The 24,272-nt window shown below is 38.3% G+C and overlaps 1 protein-coding gene across 4 annotated transcripts in view; it reads left to right on the top strand.

The window, feature by feature from the left end:
• Positions 1-14,690, top strand: part of LOC133269993 (rab-3A-interacting protein) — a 34,113-nt gene extending 19,423 nt beyond the window's left edge. For 3 of the 4 annotated variants that reach the window (XM_061454814.1, XM_061454815.1, XM_061454813.1), the window contains 6 exons: positions 293-496; positions 5,161-5,289; positions 7,552-7,664; positions 11,133-11,232; positions 11,339-11,408; positions 14,325-14,690. In XM_061454814.1, the coding sequence (XP_061310798.1) occupies positions 293-496; positions 5,161-5,289; positions 7,552-7,664; positions 11,133-11,232; positions 11,339-11,408; positions 14,325-14,407 (699 nt within the window). In that variant the 3' untranslated portion in view covers positions 14,408-14,690. The remainder of the gene's footprint in view (positions 1-292; positions 497-5,160; positions 5,290-7,551; positions 7,665-11,132; positions 11,233-11,338; positions 11,409-14,324) is intronic. The other variant, XM_061454816.1, reaches the window with a different exon arrangement.
• The last annotated feature ends 9,582 nt before the right edge of the window (positions 14,691-24,272 follow it).

Below are 24,272 nucleotides of genomic sequence, written 5' to 3'. Positions count from 1 at the left end.
CCTGTGTACATTGTTAAAACATAAAGATGTTTTGTGTTGCCTTGACATATTCTTAGCTAAAGCCTGTAGACATAACTGGTGTTTCAGCATCAGGTAGCTAGCAAAGTGCATAGGAAGCCAGTGTTACTGCTGTAGACAATTGCATAGGCATCTGCCTCTTAGTACTGTTGCAAGATAAAAGTCTTGAATTGAACTAAAGATAAATGGAAATTATGTTAAATAATTTAACATATTCATAGCCTACTACAGTATTTTTGTTTGTTAATGACTTCATTTTTATCTCCCACCCAAGATTGATGTCCTCCAGGCCGAAGTAGCAGCACTGAAAACACTAGTACTGTCTACTTCACCAACATCTCCAACTAAAGAGTTTCAGTCTAGTGGAAAAGCTCCTTTTAAGAAAGGCCATGCAAGAAACAAGAGTACAAGCAGTGCTATGGGTGGCAGTCATCAGGACCTTACCGTGATGCAGCCAATTGTAAAAGACTGTAAGGAGGTAACAGTACAAGGATTGTCCTCTTTTTGCTGATAAGCTGACTTATTGTTTTGTTTTATTTACAGTAAATATAGTATATATTAAATCTTCATGTAATACTATATTAGAAATTATTTCATTAATGAAAGAAAATTTGTCATACATGCCAATAGGTGGTGATTTTTCCAAGCTTTATATCATTAAGGGAAGCTGGGATAATATTTGAAATATTGAAATGAATAATTTAAAGATGGGATTTTTAAGAAAACCTAACACACAAATATAACTGAATGATAAGTCCTGGTGGCTTTTTACAAAGCCCACGACTGAAAGTTCATGAACTTTCACAAACATTTCATAAACTGCCATAGAAAAGAGGAAGAGTAATTTTATAGATCGATAATGGGTGAAAGAGGCCTGGGAAAAGATGAGAGTCAAGGGTTTGTTAGGAAACAGGAGAGTTACCACTGGAGTTGCAGAGTGGTCTGTGACTTTTTTTTAATCTACTGTAACTGAAAATGGGGAAATAATGAGGTGACAGGTTAGTGCTCAAGTCCTTGGAATGGTATTAGCAAAAAGTGACCAAAGAGTTCAGTAGGCTCTTATGGTACTGAGTGATTAATATAATAGCAAGATGAAATTCAAATGCTAAATGAGAAATTAGACATCTGGGAAAACCCCCTCAACTCTCCACACAGCAGTTGTGGACTTAGAAATAGCTGTATTGTGCAGGGGGGGTGGGAATTAAAAGTAGTGTCCTTGTGAACACTCTTTAAACCCCAAAACTCAGTAATGGTTAAAGACCCACAGAGCTTTAGGAGTTGTTAGGAAAGGAATAGATAGAAAAAGCATACTCCTGTATAAATGTATAGTAAATATGTGTGTCTATGTCAGTAGCTTTGATGTCTTCGTCTCAGAAAAGACATAATGAAAATATGAGGAAGTGTGACATAGATGGTCAAACCTTCTGTGTAGAGAGAGAGGCCTGAGGTAGAAGAAAAATCTGTGCAATCACAGGTGACACAGGGAAGATTAATGGCAAACAAATATGAATGTTTTCCTGTAATAAAAAAACTCTGGAAGCTAGAAGGAAAATCATTTTCAGTCAGTACATAATGAATAAAACTTTACAACTCATTGTCACTAGGTAGCATGACTAAAAATATAAATGTGTTCAAAATGTAGCCATGCAAAGTGACAAAAGAAAAACTTGTCAAGTTATGTAGAAGGTAGGTATGGCATTTGGCTTAGGAAGCTTCTTTAACTACAAATGGCTACAAGTTGGGAGGCTGTGAAATGAAGACACATCACTGTCTTTCCCCTCGTGTTGCTGTGCAGCCAGTGCTGTGATAGCAGGCCATTGTCAGAGGGGTAACAGGGTAACTGGGTCTTTAATGTGATTCACAGTGGCCATTTTTATACTTCAGTTTGCGACTCATCATTTATGCTGTACATCTTTTTACTACAAATCTAGAAGATAAAGGCATTTTCCAGTTTGTTTCATACTTGGGCTTCCAAAAAAAAGAGAAGCTTTACATCCTGCCTGCCCACTTTCGGTGGTGTCCAGGAGGTTTTCCTTATTAAAATTGAATCCTTGTTGCACTTCAGAAAAGAAGAGAGATGGAATGGAATCCAGTTACTTTGCAAACATCACACTGAGGTTGTGACTCAGTGAAATTTTTTATTGTTGGGCAGGAGTGAGAGAGGGGGGGAAATCTGTTTTGCTTCATTTTCTTGTGGAGAGAAAGTGGTGAATGTGAAGGCTGTGCTGCAGAAGGTCCAGTCTGCCTGACATTTTTCTTTAGTTCAGTCTCCTTTTTGTTAGTTGCATAAGGAGACACTTAAAGTTTGATCGAGGATGCTCAAAACAGGTGACCTTCTTCCAGTGACAGCCTAGGGAATTAGTAAGAAACACATGGATTTTCCACTCACTGTGGTGTGATTCTGTCTATCTGTCCTCTGAGCAGTGTTTGATAGGAGTCCAACATGGGGTGAAAAAACAAGACTGCACGGTGATTAGGACATCGTTCTAAGCAGAAAGATATGCCTTCTCTACTGCTACCATTATCCAGTGGTTTGTGGTTTTGTTTACTGCTTTTGTTTATTGTTGGCCTAAGGTAAATGTTTTTGCATTTCTGGGAGCTGGGTCTGAAACCCTAGTTCTGCCTTCTTCTTGCTAAATGTTCTTGCCACTGAGTTAGGTTACCCTTTGCATGTTTTTCTTCAAAAGAGGAACTAAGAGTACCCTTGCTCAGGGGTATGTAATGGCCTGGTAGTAGGGGGAATATAACTTTGGATGCTTATGGAGAATCTACCACTCCGAGCTTTGCATTTCAACATGTTGGATGGAGCTGCAAGTAAATACGTGTCAGCTGTCAGGTTTCTTTGTGGAATGTAGGCAGTGGCTGGCTGTCTACCCTAAACTGCAGTGGAGCCAGAAACATGCCAGCATCCCAGAGGAAGGCTTCCTAGCAAGTGGGAGTAGCCTCTAGGATAAGTATACATGTCTAATTAATTCAGATACTATCAGGATTTAGGCAAGCTGAATAGCTGCCTGGATCTTAGGCAGGCAGGTAGCATCCACTCAGTGTAAATGCTGATAGATGCATCAGTGTTGTTCAAAGAGTTGAAGCATTTTTCTGATGTTGTATCTAAAAAAAAAATTAAAGCATTAAACATTTCACTAAAATTATTATTTCCATTGGCTGTCTAATCAATTGCAGGTAATCAAAACTTTGATCTAATGAAAGAGCAAGTAAAGGCAGTGAGGAGACATGTGGCATCCAGTGTAGTTTGGAAAGGAAGAGCATCAGCCTATATCCACTGAGCATAGCCACGTTAATAAGAAATGCACATTAATTTTTAGAATACTATAGTACAAATCAAAATGCCTTCTTATTTTTCCTGCTGATACCTCTTGACTGTATTTATTTTAAAGCTGGACCCGAGATGGGATTTAAGGTATGGGAAATGTTCCTTTAGGGAGCAAGTTACACCTATTGAATTTCATTTGTAGAATGAGGTTGGTGGCTTAGCAACCAGAGCATTTATGGACTATCTTAATTAAGATGGTTGTTCCTGATTGTACCTGAGCGTAAGGCAAGTAGCTCTAATGGAAAGCAAATTTGCCAGTCTTAATTTTTATAGGTTCTTTTCGAAGGAAAAAACCCACAAAAATGACAAATGAACTCCCCCAAATGTATATGTAAAAGAATGACAAGCTGGGAGCTCAGAGGAGAGGTAATGCATGGGGAAAGAGCAAAAGACTGAAAGAGTTTGGTGCAAAGAACTGTAATGATCTTTTTAATAGGGTTAAAAAAAGATTTTATTTTTTACTGTATGTTTTTTCCTCTTTCATTATGTCACCTACGTTATTTGTTTTTAATATTACAAAATTTTTAAATCAGATCCTGACTTATCTTTGGGCCTGCAGCATACATTGCTCCCTATAGCTTTAGGTTTGGGTTTTAGGAGTATAGGTCTGCTATAGTACAAGAAAGGGATTTAACAACCAGTTGGAGGGGAAAGGTGCTGAAGTCTGTGTCAGCAGAATGTTAAAACCAATCTGAGGATGGTGTTGTATATCCCATTGGGGACTGGCATTAGTCTTTTTCATTGGATTAGGAGTAAGTATTGTAAGTAAGCACTCATCCCCACTCTGCTTGGCTCGTGTCTTGGAGCAGTGTTGGTGGCTGTGAACAGGATCCTCCCTTCTCAGGTAACCCTAAACCAGATGATGTACACTGGGAATACCTCACTGTGCTGCAGTTAGTGGGTGGCCAGCCCATGTGACAAGCTGTTCCGTTAATGCAGACGTGGATTTTCATAGGGACCTAGTGCTGTTCTCTGAGCCTCAGACTGAATAGGTGCATTCCCACTGCTAAATCAGTCTCAACATGGAGATAAATACCCAAGGTGTTTTCAATGCAGATAAACCCATTTCTTCCTAACACAGAGCATGCTTGCTTGCTTATAGCATGATTTAATGGGTTGAGTATTTCTCTATTGACTAGAGGAGCTATGGGGGAGCAGGCTCATAAATCATGCCCGCTGAATATTCTTGCTGTCCTGCTGTAGCATGGCATAGAGAGAGTTTGGGCATAAAGATGAAAAATGAAGTTTTAATAGTTTTAATTGATTTGTATATTGACTTCCTGTTTTCCTGTGTTAGTATATTTAGTGTGTTAAGTATCTACTTTCTGAAGGCATTCAGATAGCGGTGTGTTATATTCAGGTGAAGGGTGAATGGATAAAACTTCTAGGATTGCAGTTGTTTTCTTAAGATTCCTATGCTTTTCTGTAATTCACAGAAATGGAGATGGGACTAAAATACTGTAGTGAAGAATAATTTTCTTTTTTTCTGTTGAACCATCAATTATGTTTTTCAAAGCTACCCTGGAAGCTTACTGAATGGGGAAGAGGTAATGAGCTTGTCCCTGGTTTAGTGGTGAGCAGTGAATGGATTACCTCTGTGTCTTGAAAATTGTATGTTTTGATTTGCTTATATTTACAGTCTTAGGAAGGTGGATTTAAGAAAGTGTTCGTAGCTAGGGCATGATAGTATCCCTTTACAGTGCAATGGAAAGCATTTAGTTCTAATGCTTATTATTTCCCTGTGGCTATTTGCAAATATTGTAGTAGTGTGATAATTGCAGTACTAACATGAATTTTTGTGTGTATTCTAGGCTGACCTGTCTTTGTACAATGAATTCAGATCTTGGAAGGATGAGCCTACTATGGACAGAACATGTCCTTTCTTGGACAAAATTTATCGGGAAGATATTTTTCCATGTTTAACCTTCTCAAAAAGTGAGGTAATGGAAACAGTCTAAATGTGGTCACCGATGCTTTTCCCTTAAATATGTTTCATGAAGCCAATAGGCTATTAAAAATGTTTTCATCTGAAGTTTAACCATTTTTGTTTCACTAGAGTGTGACAGATTACAGTGAAGTTTAGTCTGGAGTATTGTACTGATCCTTTTTTTGCTTCACAGATGCTATTGCAGATATTGCCTTTTTAGGTCTACTCTTTCACATGTTGCTCCTTTCCAGCAGAATCAGATGTTTGTAGAAATGGATGGTGGTATTTTTCCTGATATTTGAAGATACTGTTTTGTAGAAATAGTATCCTGTCACTGTTTCTTGTTTATATAGGGGGCAGTAGAGACCAATATATTGAATTTTGTGGACCCAGTTTTCTCTCGTATCAATCAGAGCAAGCTGCAAGCACAGTCTTTTCTTGGCTTTTGCTTTGTTTTCTTGAAGGGAGGCTTGAGTTACAAGAATTAGACTTTGGAATTTTATATGGTTCTACAGGGGACGGTTAAGGAATGTGGTTTTAGATGAAACAAAAAATGAGGTTTGGGTTTGGCATTTGTTTTTTGTGTTTGGTTTTTTTTTTAGCTCGTGTTATTCCTATACAGTCTCCCATAAAGAGGAAGGACAGGTGTTTTAGCTATCCTGGTAATAATTTGGGACCATTTCCAGCTCCAACTGCTTTTCTTAGTTTTTGTTCTTAAGCAGCATTTACAGGCTGTAGCTGTGATATCAGTTTCTAAGGCAAAAGGATCATGTTCTTAGATCTTTATTAAAATAAGAACCGGTTTTAAAGCCCACACCTCACATGGGAAAAGCTGTATTTTCTTCATAATGCTTATCTGTTGTTTTCATGTGGTGTTAATGTTCTTTTCTTATGCTTTTCATCTGTTGTTACTTGCTGGCCATAAGCATTCATGATCTCTTAGTTAATTGTAGACCGGTTCATTATGGTTGGTATACAGTATCTTGTGAACCTCTCACTAAAAAGTTTACTTGGTTACTATGGGAATTAAATTGCTGCTGCAGTATATGTAAGTAGGCCATCCTGTTGTCTTTCCCAGCAACTTCATTTTGTTTTTTCCTTCTTCAGTGATGATAAAATTACTGTGGATTTGTATTTTCTTACAAGGAAAAAATGAAGCTTCCAGCACTTTGGTCAGTTAAATCAGTTATTATTTCTAGATATTGCACATAGTAACCAACTTTTGTTTTATTTGAATATTGATAAACTAATGTGTAGTTAAACCAAACAATAAACTGCACAAGTATTGTTTCTGAATAGTTGGAAATGCAGTTCTCTGAATGGCTGCAGTGTTACATTAATTCTCAGTAGACTCTTGTGTATGTGAGTGGTGTTTTGTTTTTGGGAGATGGCAGAGAAAGAATATTTCATATGAATTACTATAATGTAACATTCGGTTTTCAAAATATTCCAAGTATAATAGAAAAATATCTTTACTCAGTAGGAAGGAACCTTGGCACAGAACTATTTCACTAATAACACAACTTACACCTTCTTTTAAATCAGGTAATAGCTATTACTTGTCCATACTTAAACAGTAGTCCTGGGCAAGTGTTTAGTTCAAACAAGCAAAATGAGTGTATTTCTAGTGTCTTGTGATTGTGTATCTATAAAGAATTAACATAAAAAGCCTGAATAAAGTGGTACTTTGATGAAGATGATTTTTAAACTAGGCTAGGGTTTGAAAGTTGCAACTGGCTTTTATATATATGATGTTGTCTTTTCTGTATATTGTTCTGTTTTACTTGTTTGAACATATTTCTAAAGCTGTCTGTTGCTGAAAAGCATGTTTACTTGTGCTTTTGCAAGATAAGGAGGCATGTTGCATCATTTTGTGTTTCCATAGAACACAATAAAATCAGAGCAGTTCTTAAAAATAAAGTTTATGCCATGTCCAGTCCTGATAAGAGTGTCACATGTACAAATGTATGTGCTATTGGTCTTATGAGGGATAACTGAAAAGACAGCATTTTAAACATGCTTGACTAGATTTCTGGATGTAAAGCCAGTTATCTTGCCTCAGGGAGGGCAGGGTTATTTGGAGGGCAGCATTTCAGAGGTCTGGAAATGGGTCCTCTTTTTTATGATGAAAGCAGAATCTCATTTGTAATTGAATTTGTGTTTGAGTTGAGTTTTTTCAGTGTTCCTTACTTTACAGAAGAAGAAATATGTCACTGCTTTGAGGCAATGGATAACACAGAGCTGTTTTTAACTGCTTTCTAAATTTCTCTTGCAGTTGGCTTCAGCTGTTCTGGAAGCTGTTGAAAACAACACTCTGAGCATTGAACCTGTTGGCTTGCAACCTGTTCGATTTGTGAAAGCTTCTGCAGTTGAATGTGGCGGACCAAAGTATGTTAAGCTAACAGAGCGTGAATCTTGACTCATTTGAGAAAGCTGCTACCTACTGATCACCTCAGTCCAGTTTGTGTAACTTAAACTTTATTTCCTAAACATCTAAGACTTCATTATTGCTGTTATAAAATTTTATGAGGAAAGTAAGCAATTAATACATTAAACTTTAAAAAAGACTAATGTAGAACAAACCTTTAAGACAAATCCCCTTTTGGGGAGAGCTGTTTATTTAACTTTAAGCATTGACCACAAAAGTAACATTTGCTTCCTTGGAGAAGACCATCCTGATACTTAAAACAGATGTATTTGAACTAGGGGTTATTACCTGGAAAAAGTTATGAAAGAAATAGGTATCAAAGTAGCATAGGCTGCATACTGGACATCTGCAGTGTTTGTGGCATAAGAAATTTGGGACCTACGTAGCACATGGACAAAGGTAGCTATAGGATTTGAGAGGCGATAAAGAAAGTAAATCCTCTGAATTTGAGTAGGAGGAATGTAATGAAGGTGGGAGTGAACCTGAGTTTGAACCTAAAGCAGGAGCTATGCTTGAATGACAGGAAGGTAATTTTAGAAGTTTTGGAATGTTCCTGGAATAATGTGAAGCAAGATTTGTTGTCAGGTGCTGATACAGACATTAAAGTGAGTGAGGTGGAAGGGCCATGCCCAAGGCACTAGGGCTTTGGTGGGTGTGGAGGAGAAGGAAGGGATGTGTCAGGTTAAGCAAGCAAGGTCAGTGTTAACCTGGAGCCTTCCAAATCTTGAGAAAGCCTTGATTTTTCTGATTGAGATCTTTTAGACGAGTTGACAGTTCTTTCTGTAATATGTGTTTTGACAGAGCTCAGTTTTCTGATGGAAAACTTACATCAAAATGTTTTCATCTGTCTCTTTAAGATTTTTTTTTTCTTTCCTCTTTGCTGTTGGCTTTTAGTTCCTGTTTCTTTTTCCTCTGGTTCTGGGTGGAAGATAAAATACATTTAATCAGATTTCAGAATTTTTTATTCTTTCATTAATGAATCTGTATAAAAACAAAATTGTGTGTTATGACTTAATCTTTGATCCTTTCTAGCTTGCAAAATTCAGGCATTCATATATTGAGCTTACTCTTGTCACCTGAAAATGTGCTCTTTGAGCTGTAACAACTCCTCATTGTAAGATCCCGCCACCAACAATGGGGCTACACAAGGGGCGGTGATTTCAAGTCCAAGATATATCACTCTGAGCTGTGTTCCATGAATGTAGTAAAGAATCTGGACAGCCAGAAGCTACTGAAACAAGTCATGTGTCATTAATGAGCAATTGGCAAATTGATTTTAAATCATTGTGGTTCAAGCAGCTTCCCTACATCTTGACATGATGAAATACTTACTCAAAACCAGGAGATTCAATTGCATCATTCAGAAGTCTCATGAGATTTTAAATCTGCTTTCTCCAGTGTCAGATAATTTTTTAATTAGAACTTATGTAATACTTAAATAGTTGGCTAGGTATAGATTAACATTTTGAGATGACAATACACAAATTGTAGCTTAGTTACTTTAGGTGTATTGAAAGCCAGGTGTACTCGTTTCTGCCTTTTCCCATTGTTATGTAGCAACAAAAACTTGTGGTGTTGCTTATAGATAAGTAATAGGTAAGGAATATACAATATTTAAGTATAATTTGACAACAAATGTGCTTTGCCTTATAGATGATTACTGGCACTGAAGGGAAAACAGGCATTCCAGTTTTCTCTGAATCAGAGAGGCAGTTTATCATTCTTTATTTTTATACACTGCAAAGCACTATTTTGAAAACACTTACTGAAATAGGTAACATAATATACACAAACTTCAAATAATAACAAAAACTAGAGTAATGTTTTTAAAGGAATTTATTTTACTGTACAGTAAAGCCTGGGAGATGGGGGAACAGATGCGTAAAACAGCAGGTAATAACCCACGGCAAAATAGCCGAGGATGGAGAACTGTGATAATAATGAAGAAAGGTTTTTTATATATAGAAGTTACTGAATGGTGCCTGTGATGGTGTGTAGTAAGTGCTGCCTTAACAAAAGACAGCTGGGTTTCCCCACAGGATTCAAATAATTGTCCCCATGGGGAACAAAGCTCTAAGCTGCATGTGTGCCGTACAGCGCAGAACAGAGTCATTAGTAGTAGCTGACATGCCAGCATTTAACCCGGTGTGATGGAAGATAACATATAGAAGGTAATTCTGTAGCCAGAAGGAAAAAAAAGGCTTTATTTTCCTCGCATTGAAAGTCTGTCTGTCTTCTCACAAAAGCTTGACTGAAACTGTGATCAGCTTGCTTCAGCTACTATAGGATTTTTTGGATCAATGGACTGCTGTCAGTCCTCATAAATTGCTATGGAAAGTCATATAGACTCTTCAATTTTCTCCTGTCTCATGTGGTTGTGTGGACCAGCTGCTGGCTATTTAAAAGGGCTTCTGAGCCACTGTTTAGAACCACAGAAGCTTAGTAATTTTTGTTTCACTTTTGAAAGGCTGCTTGTTCTTAGGCTTCCTAATTTCATGAGGTAGAAATGGAAGGGAGAAGAGCCAGCAGCTTTTAAAATCAGTGGAACAGTGGATGCCATGACAACCCTGTTCATCTGAGATGCTGCAAGATAGATATTCCAAGTAAATAAAATTCCTGGTTTATTTGTATTTATTAAGATTGTCTTAATAGCAGTTTCTTCAGGAGATTCAAATCTTTTGTAAAAATGTTAGAGGAAATTTTCTTTGCTTTTTCCTGTGTTTTTTGTTTGTTTTGTTTCTTTTTTTGAGAAGAATTCATGGTGAAGGCTTACCTTTCCTTGTTCCTGAATATGACATACTTGCAATACACCAGCAGAAGTAAATTTGTTTTTTTTACCATCACTTTTGTAACGGCAGTGAAAAGAATTATTGCCAGGCAGCCTGTTTTCCTTTGTCCCAAATGATTTTATATTCTAAATATAAAATATGAGTTCAATTTGGGCATAAAAGTGGGGATGGTCTTAGAACACATCTGTGGCAGGCTGGAGGCTTCAGGGAATTGGCTGCTATTCTGTAAGGCTGATATTTTATGATGAACTGCAACACCAAGCAGATGTTTTTAAAAGACTGTGTAAATGTTGGCATCAACTGGTAATGTAAACAGTGTTTGTTTCATATATGAAGAGTTAATGAAAGAAATCCCAGTATTCCAAGCCAACCTGAATTAGTGAAGTATATGACCAGAGCCGAAGAAAGTTCTCAAAATCAGAATGCATCATGGTGCACCTTTGTTGAAACAAAATCACTGCTTGTGGAGCTAAAATAATTGACAATATAATGTAATAATTGCAGCTTGTAAAATGAAGGCAGAGACTTGAGGACCCGCTCCAATATGAAACAATTACATTAACTCCTTAAACACATGCAGATGCTTAGACATTGATGTCAGATTGGTTTATTAAATAATGCAACCTTTGTATTTTGTAGAAAATGTGCTCTCAGTGGACAAAGTAAGTCATGTAAGCATCGAATCAAATTAGGAGATTCAAGCAGTTATTACTACATTTCTCCTTTCTGTCGTTACAGGGTAAGTAGATCTACTGCGATTTCATTTTCAGTAGCAGTTATTTAGTTATTTTTTCCATACTATTATAGAAAATTGTATTAACCATCATTATTTTATATGGGTTCAGATCACTTCTGTGTGTAACTTCTTCACATACATTCGATACATCCAGCAAGGGCTGTTGAAGCAGCAAGATGGTGAGTATGAAGTTGTATTTGGCATATATAAATAGAAATTTACGTAGTGCATGTGCATATATAAATAGAAATTTACGTAGTGTATGTGCTTAAAACTTGCTGTCTGTGCACAATACTAGTGACCTGACATTTCAGGAAAGCTATCTATAGTAGTCTGCTGTAATTTTGAGAATTTGGTAATAAACTCCAATAAAGTTACTTTTTTAACAACAACAAAATCAAAAGTAGTGACTTTTAGTCCATCTAATGACATTCAGTAGAAAATACTACAAAAAATTCAATAATGAGCAGTTACAATTTTGCCACACAGCATTCAAAAATCAAGTTTCTCTCACAGAATGTGGACATATTTTAAATTGAAAAAAACTTCATTTTGGTTTGGTCTGTGCCTTTTTTTCTTCCTGCTTGGTGCATCGTTTTTTCGTGCATTGAGAATTTGGACAGCTTTTTGTGTCAGAGTATGAGGGAGGACTGGCAAGGATGACAATATTTTGGGCTCAGTTGTAAAAAATGAACAGAAAACCGTACAGTAACTGTTGTCTCAGTGCAGCTGAGAAATGAGGTCTTGGTCATTGCTGTGGCATGGCAAACTCTCTTGATTAGGGCTCTGGTTATAAATGTAAAGCTTGATTATCCTCCACCCCAAAAGGGAAATGTGGTATTTTTACTGCCATTGCTTCAGGCTGTGTTTCTTTTACCCCCACCATTGTTACCAGGTTGCATTGTTTCTGTAAGTAGCATATCCAACAACTGCCTATTTAAACTCTGCCTGCGCAGTAATTCAGAAACTTGCTTAGCTGTGCTATTCAGTTTCATATGTCCATATCACAGAATCACGGAGTGGTTTGGTTTGGAAGGGACTTTTAAAGATCAGCTAGTTCCAGCCCCCTGCCATGGGCAGGGGCACTTTCCATTAGACCAGATTGCTTGAAGCCTCGTACAACCTGGCCTTGAACACTGCCAGGGATGGGGCAGCTACAGCTTCTCATGGCAACCTGTTCCAGGTTACCACTCGCTGTAAAGAGTTTCTTCCTAATGTCTAATCCAAATCTCCCCACTTTCAGTTTAAAACTATTCCCCTTGTCCTATCACTATGCACCTTTGTAAAAAGTCCCTCTGGATTTCTTGTAGGCCTCTTTAGGTAGTTACTGGTCTGTATTCAATTTTACCTGTTTATTCCTGTAAAAGAAAATTATGTTGATTTCATTGTTTAAACTGTACGTAACTGATGTAATTGTATTTCCTGTCCATGGGAAAGAATATTGCCCAAAAGCCTTCAGTCCAGTTTTGTTTGTTTGTTTGTTTTTTTTTTTGAAACAGACCATACCTCTTAAGACTCCCGAATTTGCTAAATACAGATAGGGGAAAAAGTGCCATTAGCCCTGTGCCAATAGTTACTTTAAAAATGGATTTAATTTTTTTTTTCTTTTTTTTTAGTTCAGTTTCATTTTTGAAAGCAGAGTAAAACAACACTTTAATGATTATGCGTGTCTGGGCTTTTCATTCTTTAGCCGTCGAGTCTGTGCTGATTTGCTTCATCCAGAATTTTGCTAGAATTAGCTCCCCTTTGGTTTACCTCATCTGTAGTCATCTCTTCTGATGTTTCTTGATTTCAAGAGCTCACTATTTTAACTACACCCAGATCTTTTGTTTCCGTTTCTAATGTGAAGTACTCCTGAGGTGATAGATAGACTGTTCTTTGCACAAAATAATGCTGCTAACTTTCCTTGTCAAAGGGAATAGTATTTGTGGAATCCACCAGGAATTCACCTGTCTCATACACTAAATTATGTCTAATAAAACCTTCAGATGTTGGTAACTTTTTCTACATTACTAGCATTGCAGAAGATCTTGAAAATGTTATTTAAGCTTTAATTCAGTTTATAGTTAAAAAGGCTTTTACTTTGACCAAAAGGACCTTTGTAGTTTCAACTAAAAATTTACTTTGCTATTGAGATAAAGAAAACTAATATTTTTCCATTAAATAATGAAATATTTTCAGCATTATCATAATTATTTATTCTTCAGAACTTCTGGGAAAAACCCTGAGTTTGGTGTTTCAGCTCAGTTGTCACCTTTACCATTAAAAACAGAATTGGCAGTTGTAGCTTGATATAAGTATTTCAGCAATACTTTTACAAGAATGTAGGTACTCGGGATAGTTGTCAGCATAATGCATTACTTGTATTTCTATCCATATTTTGAAATACAATAACGAAGACCTTGTATACGTGTTGCTCATGTTAATAATCTTTAGTCATTCTACATCATGGTCTTGATGGTGTGGAATTATTTTTGTCTTCAATAATTCTATACTCAACAGTATTGATTGGTGTTCCTGAGGTGTCTAGAAGCTTACAGTATGTACCAGGCTCATCAAGTTTAGCAAAAAACAGATGAAATTAAAAAAAAGTCTGTTTGTTCCCCAGTTTATTGTTGCTGGCAGATTACTGGTAGAAAAAAGAGGGAGGAAGAAAGATTACAAATGGAAAGATTATAATAAAATTACAGATTTTGTGATGAAACAGTTATTCTCCAAGGAGTTCTACCTTTTTCTTCCTGTAGTCTTTTAGTTTTTCAGAAAATGAGCAGGGGCAGGGCAATTAAAATAAGAAACTGCAGTGAATTGCAGCTGACAAAAAGTACTGATGTATTTTTGTTCCCCAGTTTGAAAAGAAATAATCTAAATTTTGGGGAATTCCTTGTAGGACTATCATTTAGAATTTTTAAAGTGAACACTTCAGCCAGTTTTGTCAGAATGAAGCACAAAGAGCCCTCATGTATTGGTTCTGCTTTTACTAGATGTTTGCTGCTTCTGAAGTTCCCCTAAACTAATGTACAGTAAGGCAGCTGTATGTGTCAGTTGAGATGAAACATGAATTCAGTATATTTAATGATATTTCTGTCTTTTTTTAGTGGATCAGATGTTCTGGGAAGTTATGCAGCTGAGAAGAGAGATGTCACTAGCAAAACTTGGCTATTACAAGGAAGAGCTCTAAATCTTTTTACTCTTGCGCATGCATGAACTTCATTGAATATATATAACTAAAATTGCTGAATCTTTCTTTTTGTCACTTGATATTTATTTCCACAAAGTGGGTCCAAGATCTTTATCCTTTTGCAGATGGCACTAAGAAGTACTTTGATTGTTTTAAACTGACTTATGCTGTATATGCATACATATAATACTTAGTTGAACAAATGTGGTAAGCACTTGCAGGTGTATTAGTGATTGTAATTTACATTTAAAAACAGAACTTCTGATTAAAGTGTTAGTCTGAAGCAGTGTATGTCTTCTGTTCTTTGTGATGCAGAATGATGGGAACCTCCCTCATATGTCATTCCAAAGTGTGAAACTGAGATGATTTTGTGAAGAAGGAATAAATACCTGACATTTTGTTTACTGTAATGTTTAAATACATGTATGTCTCTCTATGCTTGTATGTCAGTACAGTTAACAGACAATTAGGAGAATCTGGAATTCTTTGAAGTGCTGTTTTCCTGTATTTTTCATAGAATCATAGAATGGTTAGGGATGGAGAGGACCTTAAGATCATCTAGTTCCAACCCCCCCTCCCATGGGCAGGGACATCTCACACTAGACCATGTCACCCAAGGCTCTGTCCAACCTGGCCTTGAACACTGCCAGGGATGGAGCATTCACCACTTCTTTGGGCAACCTGTTCCAGTGCCTCACCACCCTCACAGTAAAGAACTTCTTACTTGTATCTAGCCTAACCTAACCTAAGCTTCCCCCATTTAAGTTTAAACCCATTACCCCTTCTATCACTACAGTCCCTGATGAAGAGTCTCTCTGATATCCTTGTATTGGATATCAGATATTGAAAGGCTGCTATGAGGTTACCATCCAGGCTGAACAGACCCAATTTTTTGTCTTTATATGGGAGGTGCTTGAGCTCCCTTATCCCTGTGGCCCTCTGGACTTGCTCCAACAGCTCCATGTCCTTATGCTGAGGGCACCAGAACTGTTGACTAAGTGGGCTCTCATGAGAGCAGAGCAGAGAGGCAGGATCACCTCCTGTGAATTTCAATTTTAAAACAGCGTAAAAAAAAGAAACAGACATAGTGAAGACTCAACAGCACAATAAATTGGGTATCTTCTTTCTGAAGTAGTGTGCTTTTCAAACATTAAGAAACAATAAAATTACCTTGCTCATTCTTTGTTTAGATATCTGTCTTGTCCTGCTCTGACTTCTGAAAACTGTCTCGTCACCTCTAACTTTCTTTCATTGGAGTTTTTTCATTCCTTTAAATTACTTTTTGTTTTGGTTTGTTTTTTTTTATCCCTCCTGCTTTATTTGGCTATTCAGTTGCCAGTGGTTTATATGTCAAATCCCACAGCTGTTCTTGACACTGGAAAAGATCAATTATGTGATTTCTTTAACATGTTGATGATGATTTCCATAGAATGTTACCAGTTGCTTCACAAACACACACACTTTGCTATGAAGAGAATAAAAAAGCGATCATATCTTCTTAAGGAAGATGCTTTTTCTGCTGAAGTGCTACTTTGGCGCCTGATGTTCAAGGGGTCCATTTTCCCTCGGCATTTTCTAAGCTGAAAGCAAACAGTTGACCCTATTACAAAAAAGGTGGTTGTGGGCATGGGCTAGTTATGCTGTGTAAAAGCCCTTTTGGGAAAAAAAAACAAGGTCTTGATCATGACATTTATCAATTACAGGTAAGATTAAAGTATTGGCAGGTAACCTGACAAACAGGAGAAATAAAGGCAAGTTTATGTAGCTGGTTCTTCTAACAAGAAGCATCTTGATGCAGATTTTTTTGTTTGATGCTGAACAAAACCAACACTACTCATCGCTGTCTTACTGGTGTGTTCTCTGTTTGACAGAAGTACACAGAATGAGCAGTGAGATTTAATACCATCCTTGTGTTGCTTGTATGTGTATGTGCCTGAAAACATTTTGCAAACAACTGAACTGAAGTATTTTACTAATAAAGGAGTATGTCCAGCCTGGGCTACTTCAGTACTCCTGAAATACTTCTATCAATTTCCTATCACTGGGTGCTACTTCCTGTTGTAGAAACCTACCTTAAACTGTGAAAGTGTGGTTTATTCTTTCAGTAATGCCTGGTTTTGCAGACTTAAAAAACAAATGTATTTGTTGGTATTATGTCTTGCATTAGGCTCAAATGCTTTCTAAATGATTGTTAATCTATTTATGTAATAAGATTGAACTGTTTCCAAGATTAGCTTAACTGCAGGTAAATGCTAGCTGGTAGCTATTGTTCTTCTTAATAATACATTACAAGCGTTGTTCATTCAAGCAGAGAAGGATCCTTTCTAGACATGATAGTGTCAAGACATAAATGGTATCTGAAGTTTATTATGCTGAGGTGATTTTCTTGTACTACAAAGATATACCCAATGTATCTCAGTGGTAATGACTGTCTTAAGTCCTTCCCCGAAATTACTTTGTATATTTTTAATATAAAGCTGCCTATCATGAGAACCTCTGTCACTGTGAGTGCCTGGGGCTTGGAAAAAATGCATAGCTGTTACTTGTCTGGGACTATAACTGCTTCAGAAAATTACTTTAGAAATGGCTTCAGAAATGGCTTTGTTGGAAGTCCCCTTGTGGCAGGTTGGTTAGAACTATGATTTGAGACTTCTTGACTTCAGTGAAGGTTTTGTTCATAGTCAAATGCCTCTCTTTAAAGATGTCCACTCAAAATGTCTAAATATTTTCCTCCTGTTTACTTAGGGGTGACAGAACAGGCAATTTTCAGTGTACGAAGATCAATTTAACAGAAGTGAAATGGGGTTTGCTACTTACTGCAAAAGACCTTTGTTAAAATTTCAGCTTTTCCGTATGTTTTTCAGTGTTACCTTAGACAAACAGGTTAATCTGTAACTTAGTTTTGTTAATAATAATGATGTAGAAATTCTGCTTCCCTGTAATCAAACTACCGTGAGAAACAAATTTTTTTAGGGCAGTTGGATAGTTTGATGCTCACCTGCTTAAATGGGATATAGTACACGTGAAACTGATGCTGGCTTTGCTCGTGCAGTTTTGATTGCTGTTGCTTTCATCAGTAACATTAATTACATCACCTGTGTGAAAGTACAGAGACAAGTAACTTTTATTGCTGTATATTTTGCGCATGTGTAACTATAGTTAGTACTGGGACCAAAGGTCTTAAATCAAGAACGTTAGACATACTGAACGAAGAACGTACATCACCTTCATCTTGCCTCAGGAGCCTTGTCAGATTCTCCTTCACATACAGGAGAGTTTAAGTATAGCCCTGGCTCAAGGAGTGGAATCTGCTGGGACAAAGTCATTGAAACCTCAGACAAAACCACGATGTGTTCCTTAGCTTGTTCATAACCGCTTGGAAGAGAGACAGTGCATTTTCCTCAGTGAAACTCTTCAAGCAGCAGAAAAGCAAAACACTTCTACTGGCTTTTTATGGATGTGGTGGGGGAAAATGAGGCCTTGCAGCAGTTCTTTGAAGGTAAGAGTCTAGTTTTAAGAGGGAGCTGTAACACTTTTCAGTGGCAGTGAAAATACAGTAATTGTTTGGGGCTAATTGAAGGAGAAAAGAGGAAGAAAAAGAGCCCTGAAACCCTAAGATCTTTTTACACAAAGCTATCAGGTAAGGCACTACCAGAATGAAACAGTGTAAATGGTACTGATGTGCTGCAGTGCCTTTTTCTTTGTGCTTTGGCCAGAAGACCAAAGGGAAGGTGAGCCCAGCAGAGCCCACAGCACCACTGTGTAACTGCCAGGAAGAAAAACTGGGAAGTGGCTGACATCTTCTTGCAATTTATCACTTCGGAAATCTTAGTGAGCTTCATGAGGTTAGAGCGCTCCTCCCTGCTCTATCATGCCAGGTTACAGAGGGTTTTCTCTCCCTAGTATCATAATTGGTAAAGTGGTCATTGTGGTGCTATACTTGGATCCTTCTGAGAAGTTAAACTCAGATTATTTTGGTCTTTTGGCTGGGATCTGTCCTCCTGCCTTTTTCCTAAAGATACGTTATATTCAAGCAGGTTCCATTAATTTCCTGTTTTTCTCTTGCCACACAATTTACTTTCTAATAGATTCCATAATAAAATGGCATTGCTCAGGCCCTGTTGTAATAACATGATTCAAAATGGCTGTTCAAAGGCTTATGTGTTTTTTAAATGTTTGCTGAATCTTTTTTCCCTTTTTCCAGTTTACACTTTTTTTTTTTTTTAATAGTAACCTTTTTATTCCAAGCTTCTCTTCCCATATTTGTTTTCTTTCTATTACTTGTGCAATTGTTCGTGTGATACTGATCTCACATTCACTTGGAAAGCTGCCTTTTCTGTTTTGGATAATGTGGACAATTTTTGTTTCCCTGAGTTTAATTCCAATTGTGCTAAATAAGTCATTTTTTCCTTCTTTTTCCTTCTCCCCCCAGCACTGTGCTTGGCCTTGGTGAGAGGTGGCAACTCTAACTCTGAAGTTGTAATCTCAAACTAGAAAGTGAAAGGTTCTCTAGCACTGATATTTAGGCCAAGAAATTTAAATCAGTGGACCACAATCTAGGGCTGCTAGCCAGCAAATGTGGTGTTTGTAAATGTTAGGAAATCAATACCGTGTTTCTTAAGTTCACTTTTAAGTCATGGAGATCAAAAGCTAGCAAACTTTCTTGGCTTTGCTTTCAGCAACATGTTTGCTTTTATCAAGCTATTTGTTTAAGTACTGCATTGCATAGCTGTTAAATACTCAAAATAGTGTTTGACATGAATTAAAGTATCTCAGAATCAGAGTGTTTTTTAAAAACTGATTTGGAAAACAGGACTTTCTGTGGAGCGTTTATTAGGTTCTGTTGGCTTTTATAACAATGATATTTTGATGGTAGAAGGTATCTCAGATTTCACCTGTGTGAGCTCTTTAACTAGAATTACAAATTGTAATGCTAGAATTATTAATTCAACTCTTTTTAGAAGGCAGTTTGGTAGAACTTTTGTCTGGGCCAGCATGAGGAGAAGGAGGACTGTCAATTCCATTTAGCTGCAGGAAAAATGAAACATCTTGGGAGGTTATGTTCCTTTGGGAATGTTGTGTGGTTTTGCTGTGTAGTGCTGGAACATGACAAGAGGATTCCTAATGCCATGCAGCATGCAGGGATGCCGTTAGGTGGCTGAATTTCATTATCTGTTCGCAGATTAGGTATGTGTGAAGGCTACAAGAGCTAATCATTCTTTCATTCAGCAGGGATTAGCTAGGCTCCTCTTGCTGTTAAACCATAGGTAAATATGAAAAGGGAAAGAGCTGATTTACAGCAGGGTTTGCAGTCTTCAAGCAAGGGTTAACTTTACTAAATGTAGGGCCAGCTTTAACTGATGGCCTCTCTCCAGCTTAGCGCTATGGCTCATGGGTTGGATTTATAAGGCCACCTCATAAGGCAAGAGCAACAAGCTGCTAGTGCTGACTTGGTGGCCCCTGAGATTAGTCACTGCAGCATTTGGATGTGGTGTTTCAAGGCTGCAAAAGAGCTGAGTCCTGCAATACCAAGTGGAGAATGCTGCCACTGAGGAAGGCTCCCTGCTTGGTCAGTGGTTCAGTTTTGGCTTCCAAATACATAAACTGGCAGTCGCGCATATTTATGGATCTGTTTTGTGAGATTATGTGAAAAGGTTTAGTTCCTTACAATGCATATTTGTCTTGACACTCAGTAGTAAGATAAAGTCACATTTGCATTATTGAGAGGGGACAGTCTGAAAAAGTTTTTTTTTTTTTCCAAGGAAGATAATGTTTGTTTTCCTGACAATCACTTATTTCAATAGTTAATAGACCTCTTAGATTAGATATGAGTCTGGCTGGGATTTGACCTTGGCTTTTTTGTCATTCAAGTAAATGGCTGTTCCAGGAAGTTCTTGTCTTTTTTTTCTGTCTCATTTCAGTCCCGCACTAGAGATTTCATCTTTGCAAGTTTTTTCTGTGATTTCTATTGAAATTAGTAGTTTTAATTAAACATTTGTCTTTTAGAATCAGTAACTTCCTGTTTGTCAAGGGAAGGTCAGAGCTGGTTAGCTCTTGTGCCTGTGTGTAGCAAAGCAATCTATTCTTGCTGACATTATCAGTGGGTTGAGAAACCTGGATGAAGGCTGATTTTGTGACACTGTTAAACTCAGCCTTCTCTTTTCTATTGTCGTTGGAAGGTACATTGAGGAATGTGTGTATTTGGTCTTGGTGCTCTCTGTGTTCTGAAGAAGTCTGTGTGGAATCACCACCTTTCTCTATACTTCTGCTCCTGCATGGACAATACGGAATATAGTTTAGAGCTCTTGGTAAATAAAGCAAGAACAAACGTGCTCTTAAACACAAAACACTTAAAACCCAAAGGTGTCTCATTCCATTTTAAGGATAGAGATTGGAACAGCAATAAAAGATGAAATGAGAAATTTAAAATATAAATGGCATTACTTGTTTCTCTGGCAAGTGTTACTTTGGGAAAAACCCAAATGCAAGCTCATTCCTTACAGCTGGGAGTGACAGGTCTTCCTGATGTTGAGTAACCTAGGCTGTGGTACATCTGGCTGGCTGTGGCTCTGCCAGCTACAGCTGTTCTGTCCTTAATCCCTTCCTGTTTGTGGCTGCCCCGTGCCTGAGGTCCATGTCCACAGCTCTGCTGGCTTTGCAGCTTTTATCAGTGACCCCAGGTCTTCTCCAGTCAAAATGTACTGGGCAGTCTTCAAAAATTTAAATAGTGACCAGTGTTCTTCAGCGTGAAAGAGGTTGTGGAACTATAAACCTCATGAGTAACACTTACCTTGGTGTAAGTCAGTGAGGTTCAGCTGGAGTTTCCACTGAGTTTATATGGTGGAACTCCTAAAGTGCTGAGGCCTATTTCAGTGGTAAAGTATCCTCAGATGAAAATCAGTTAATAGTTCTCAAGTAGAAACATTTCCCTTGAGTTGCAAGTGCTTGTAGCAAACATGAGATTTTAATTTCAGCACATAGGCATTACTGAGCACTGACCATGTTCTATGTGCCAGTTTTACTCCTCAAGCTGTATTTAAGGATTTTTCCCCATACAGAGTAGCTGGTGTTTGACACTGATCTTGCTACGTAGTTGGGCTAGGCTGGGAATTACCTGACATCCTATTTTAATATCAAGAAATGATCAGTTTAGTATTGAGTTTTAGTCAATACCAGAAGTTTAACAGAATAGTTTATTGGCTGTGGGCTGAATTTACTTTTGCAGAGAGAGGACCCCTTTAGCCTGGTTATTTGGGCAATCCTTGGTGGAGAGTAATGGCTGTCATTCAAGCCAAATTCACAATGACCATCTCTGAAATAGCTGCTCAGTTAAAGATACAAAACTTACTACAAGAAATTACTGGTTCTCTGTTCTCCATCCTTCACTTCGTATCGGGTATTACTGACAAGGAGGTGACTGATTTAAATGCAGACATATGTAAGGCACTACATGGAAGCTTTTGGGAGAATTAAGCAAGGCAGGCTCTTCTGGGATAGAGGCTGTTGGCTGTAGGACTGGGGAGTGAAGCTCAAGAGCCAGGTGATGAGAGCCTCATGGCCACAGGAAAGGAGGGGATGTGTGCCAAAGAGCAATACATGAAGCAAGCAACTGCCAGATGGGGAGCCTGGAGTTCTCACTACTCCTGGGCACCTGGGGCTGGGAATAGGGACAGGCAATTGAATGGACAGTGGAAAGAAAAAACAGTGGTAGAACTAACAGGTTTTAGACTTAAGATTGAAGGGGCTGAACAATGGAGTATCAAGCTTATGAAGAAATGGGGAAAATACAATTAAACACTGCCTGTGACTGCAGGCTCCATTTTGCAAACAACTGTGGATGAAACTCCAGCTGCAGCACTGTCATGGCCTTTCATCTTCATCAGTTTCTCGGGTGGCTGCAATCCTCTGTTCAGTGACACTGAAGGTGCTCATGTCATCCAGTGCAGACTTCCCAGAGATGTCTGGGCACGTTGTAGTGTGAAGTGTGGACTGGGAGTAGAGGTCCCTGGGTGCAAGCTGATAACAAAGGCTGCTGACTCTGCATGTGCTCCGGCAGCTCTTAGCCAGTCTGAGCAGGAAGCTGTGTGATCACAGTGGCCTCTCAGCAGGGCTTGTACATACAGGTCTCTGCTCTTGCAGCCACCTGATACCCAGGTAATAGACTGCCTTGTGACCACCCATATCTATGAAGTACTCACTGTTATCAAATGCCTGTGAAATGGATGCTACCATTTTAAATAAATGTGCATGTGATCCAACAGCTCCTCCTCCACTGAAATAGGTGCCAATGCAAGCACATGGTGCCACTGACCTTTATTTTTGAGAAAGAAAAGAAAGTTCTACACGGCACCCAAATATGCTGGCTCTGTATCCTAAACTTTTATCAGCGGTAGCCTGTCTTCTTGTTGGTTTGTTTCCTTCCTCTCCCAGCGCAAGATTACTCATTCTTTCCTACCCATTTAACTGTTTATGTGAAGTGGAGAGATGCAGAGGGAATGGTACATGTTGATGTACTAACCTCTGGACTGTGGGATGCCCGTATTTAAAGGCCCTGCCCTTGTTTGATTTGCTTGTGTCTGACTTTGATCAAAATAAGGAATTCTTGGGGTTTGTGGTACAGGAAAACCACTTTGTATCTGACCTCTGACCTCATGTTAGTAACAATTATATCATCCTGTGTGAGGGCTGGGCACTTTGAGCAGGAGGAACAGGTGGGTAAAATAAGGTGTCGAATAATTTTCCTGTGTACTACCTTAGCAAAAGGAGAAATGTTTGAGGTTCAAGGGAGAATATCCTAAATTCAGACATGAAGAATAAAAAGATTTGATTCCAACAAGTTTGAGGAAGGCTGCTAAGGAAAGCCAGCCGTCTTTGTCCTCTGCAAAATCATCTTGAAAGTGCTTTGCTACTGCTTCAAGACTTCCCTGTTACGATTTTGCTGAGGCAAGTAAATATACTGCACCTATTAAATCTGGTATGCAGAGGACATGTTTGCATACAGCGCCAGTGTATTAGGATGCCAGGGTGTGCAGTAGCATATCTGGTAAAACAACTATTAGTTGCTATCTCACAGTGAAAGGCAGCTGAAACTAAGTCTGTAGCAGCAATAAACAAATGATGCTCAGATTAGTCTGTGATCACACAGCAATTCAGGAGATGTCTATTAGCAACATGAATTTATGTATTGGCACACAAGGAAATTCCTGTGCAAGGTGGTGGAAGTAGATCTTTAGATGCTGCTTGCAGTTAAGTCATGTCTACACCGAATCAAGGAGGAGCCATGTCAGGTAGAGACATCAGGAGAAGAACACAAGAAATTTTATGGTATGACTTCCTACCACGCACACATCTGACACTAGAAAAATCACCAAGGGCAGTTTCAGCTCCTGTGCAGGGTGATGGTGATTAACCTTTTGTGTTCTCCTGCCCTGCTCTGTTGTTGTCAGACACTTTGGGCCCAGCTCTGCCACTCTGAATGCCCAGGCCAGTCCATTTCATCTTTTGCAGCTGCAGGACAGTGCCGCCTGCAGTGCTGGTGCCTTCCAGGGAGAGCAGGAACTTCTTGGTCCTTATCTGGTTTGGTTTCTGGCTGTTCGCTCCCTTGTTTATGGCAGGCTGGTGAGAGGGGTGGGAGCCTGCAAAGCAGTTCTGTCTGGTTTGGTGTTTCAGAGAGTTCCGGCTGACTTTCTGCAGAAGTTATCATGAATTCCAGAGACTTTATAATCATAAATCTGTTTATAGCCTTGGGTTACCAAGCAACAAAGGGCAAAGTACGGAACCTTTCTATTCATTAATACCTTTAACACATCAGTGGGCTGTTCTTTCTGGGAGAATAAAAGGAAGCCACCAATCAAATGTTTCTAAG

Source organism: Pezoporus flaviventris, unplaced genomic scaffold (assembly GCF_033815535.1).
Source record: "Pezoporus flaviventris isolate CSIRO_AGI_PZ_B2104156 unplaced genomic scaffold, CSIRO_AGI_Pfla_v1 ptg000016l, whole genome shotgun sequence".
Lineage (NCBI taxonomy): Eukaryota > Metazoa > Chordata > Aves > Psittaciformes > Psittacidae > Pezoporus > Pezoporus flaviventris.
The sequence above is the reverse complement of the archived record's forward strand: the minus strand, read 5'-3'. Positions and strand labels throughout refer to the sequence as shown.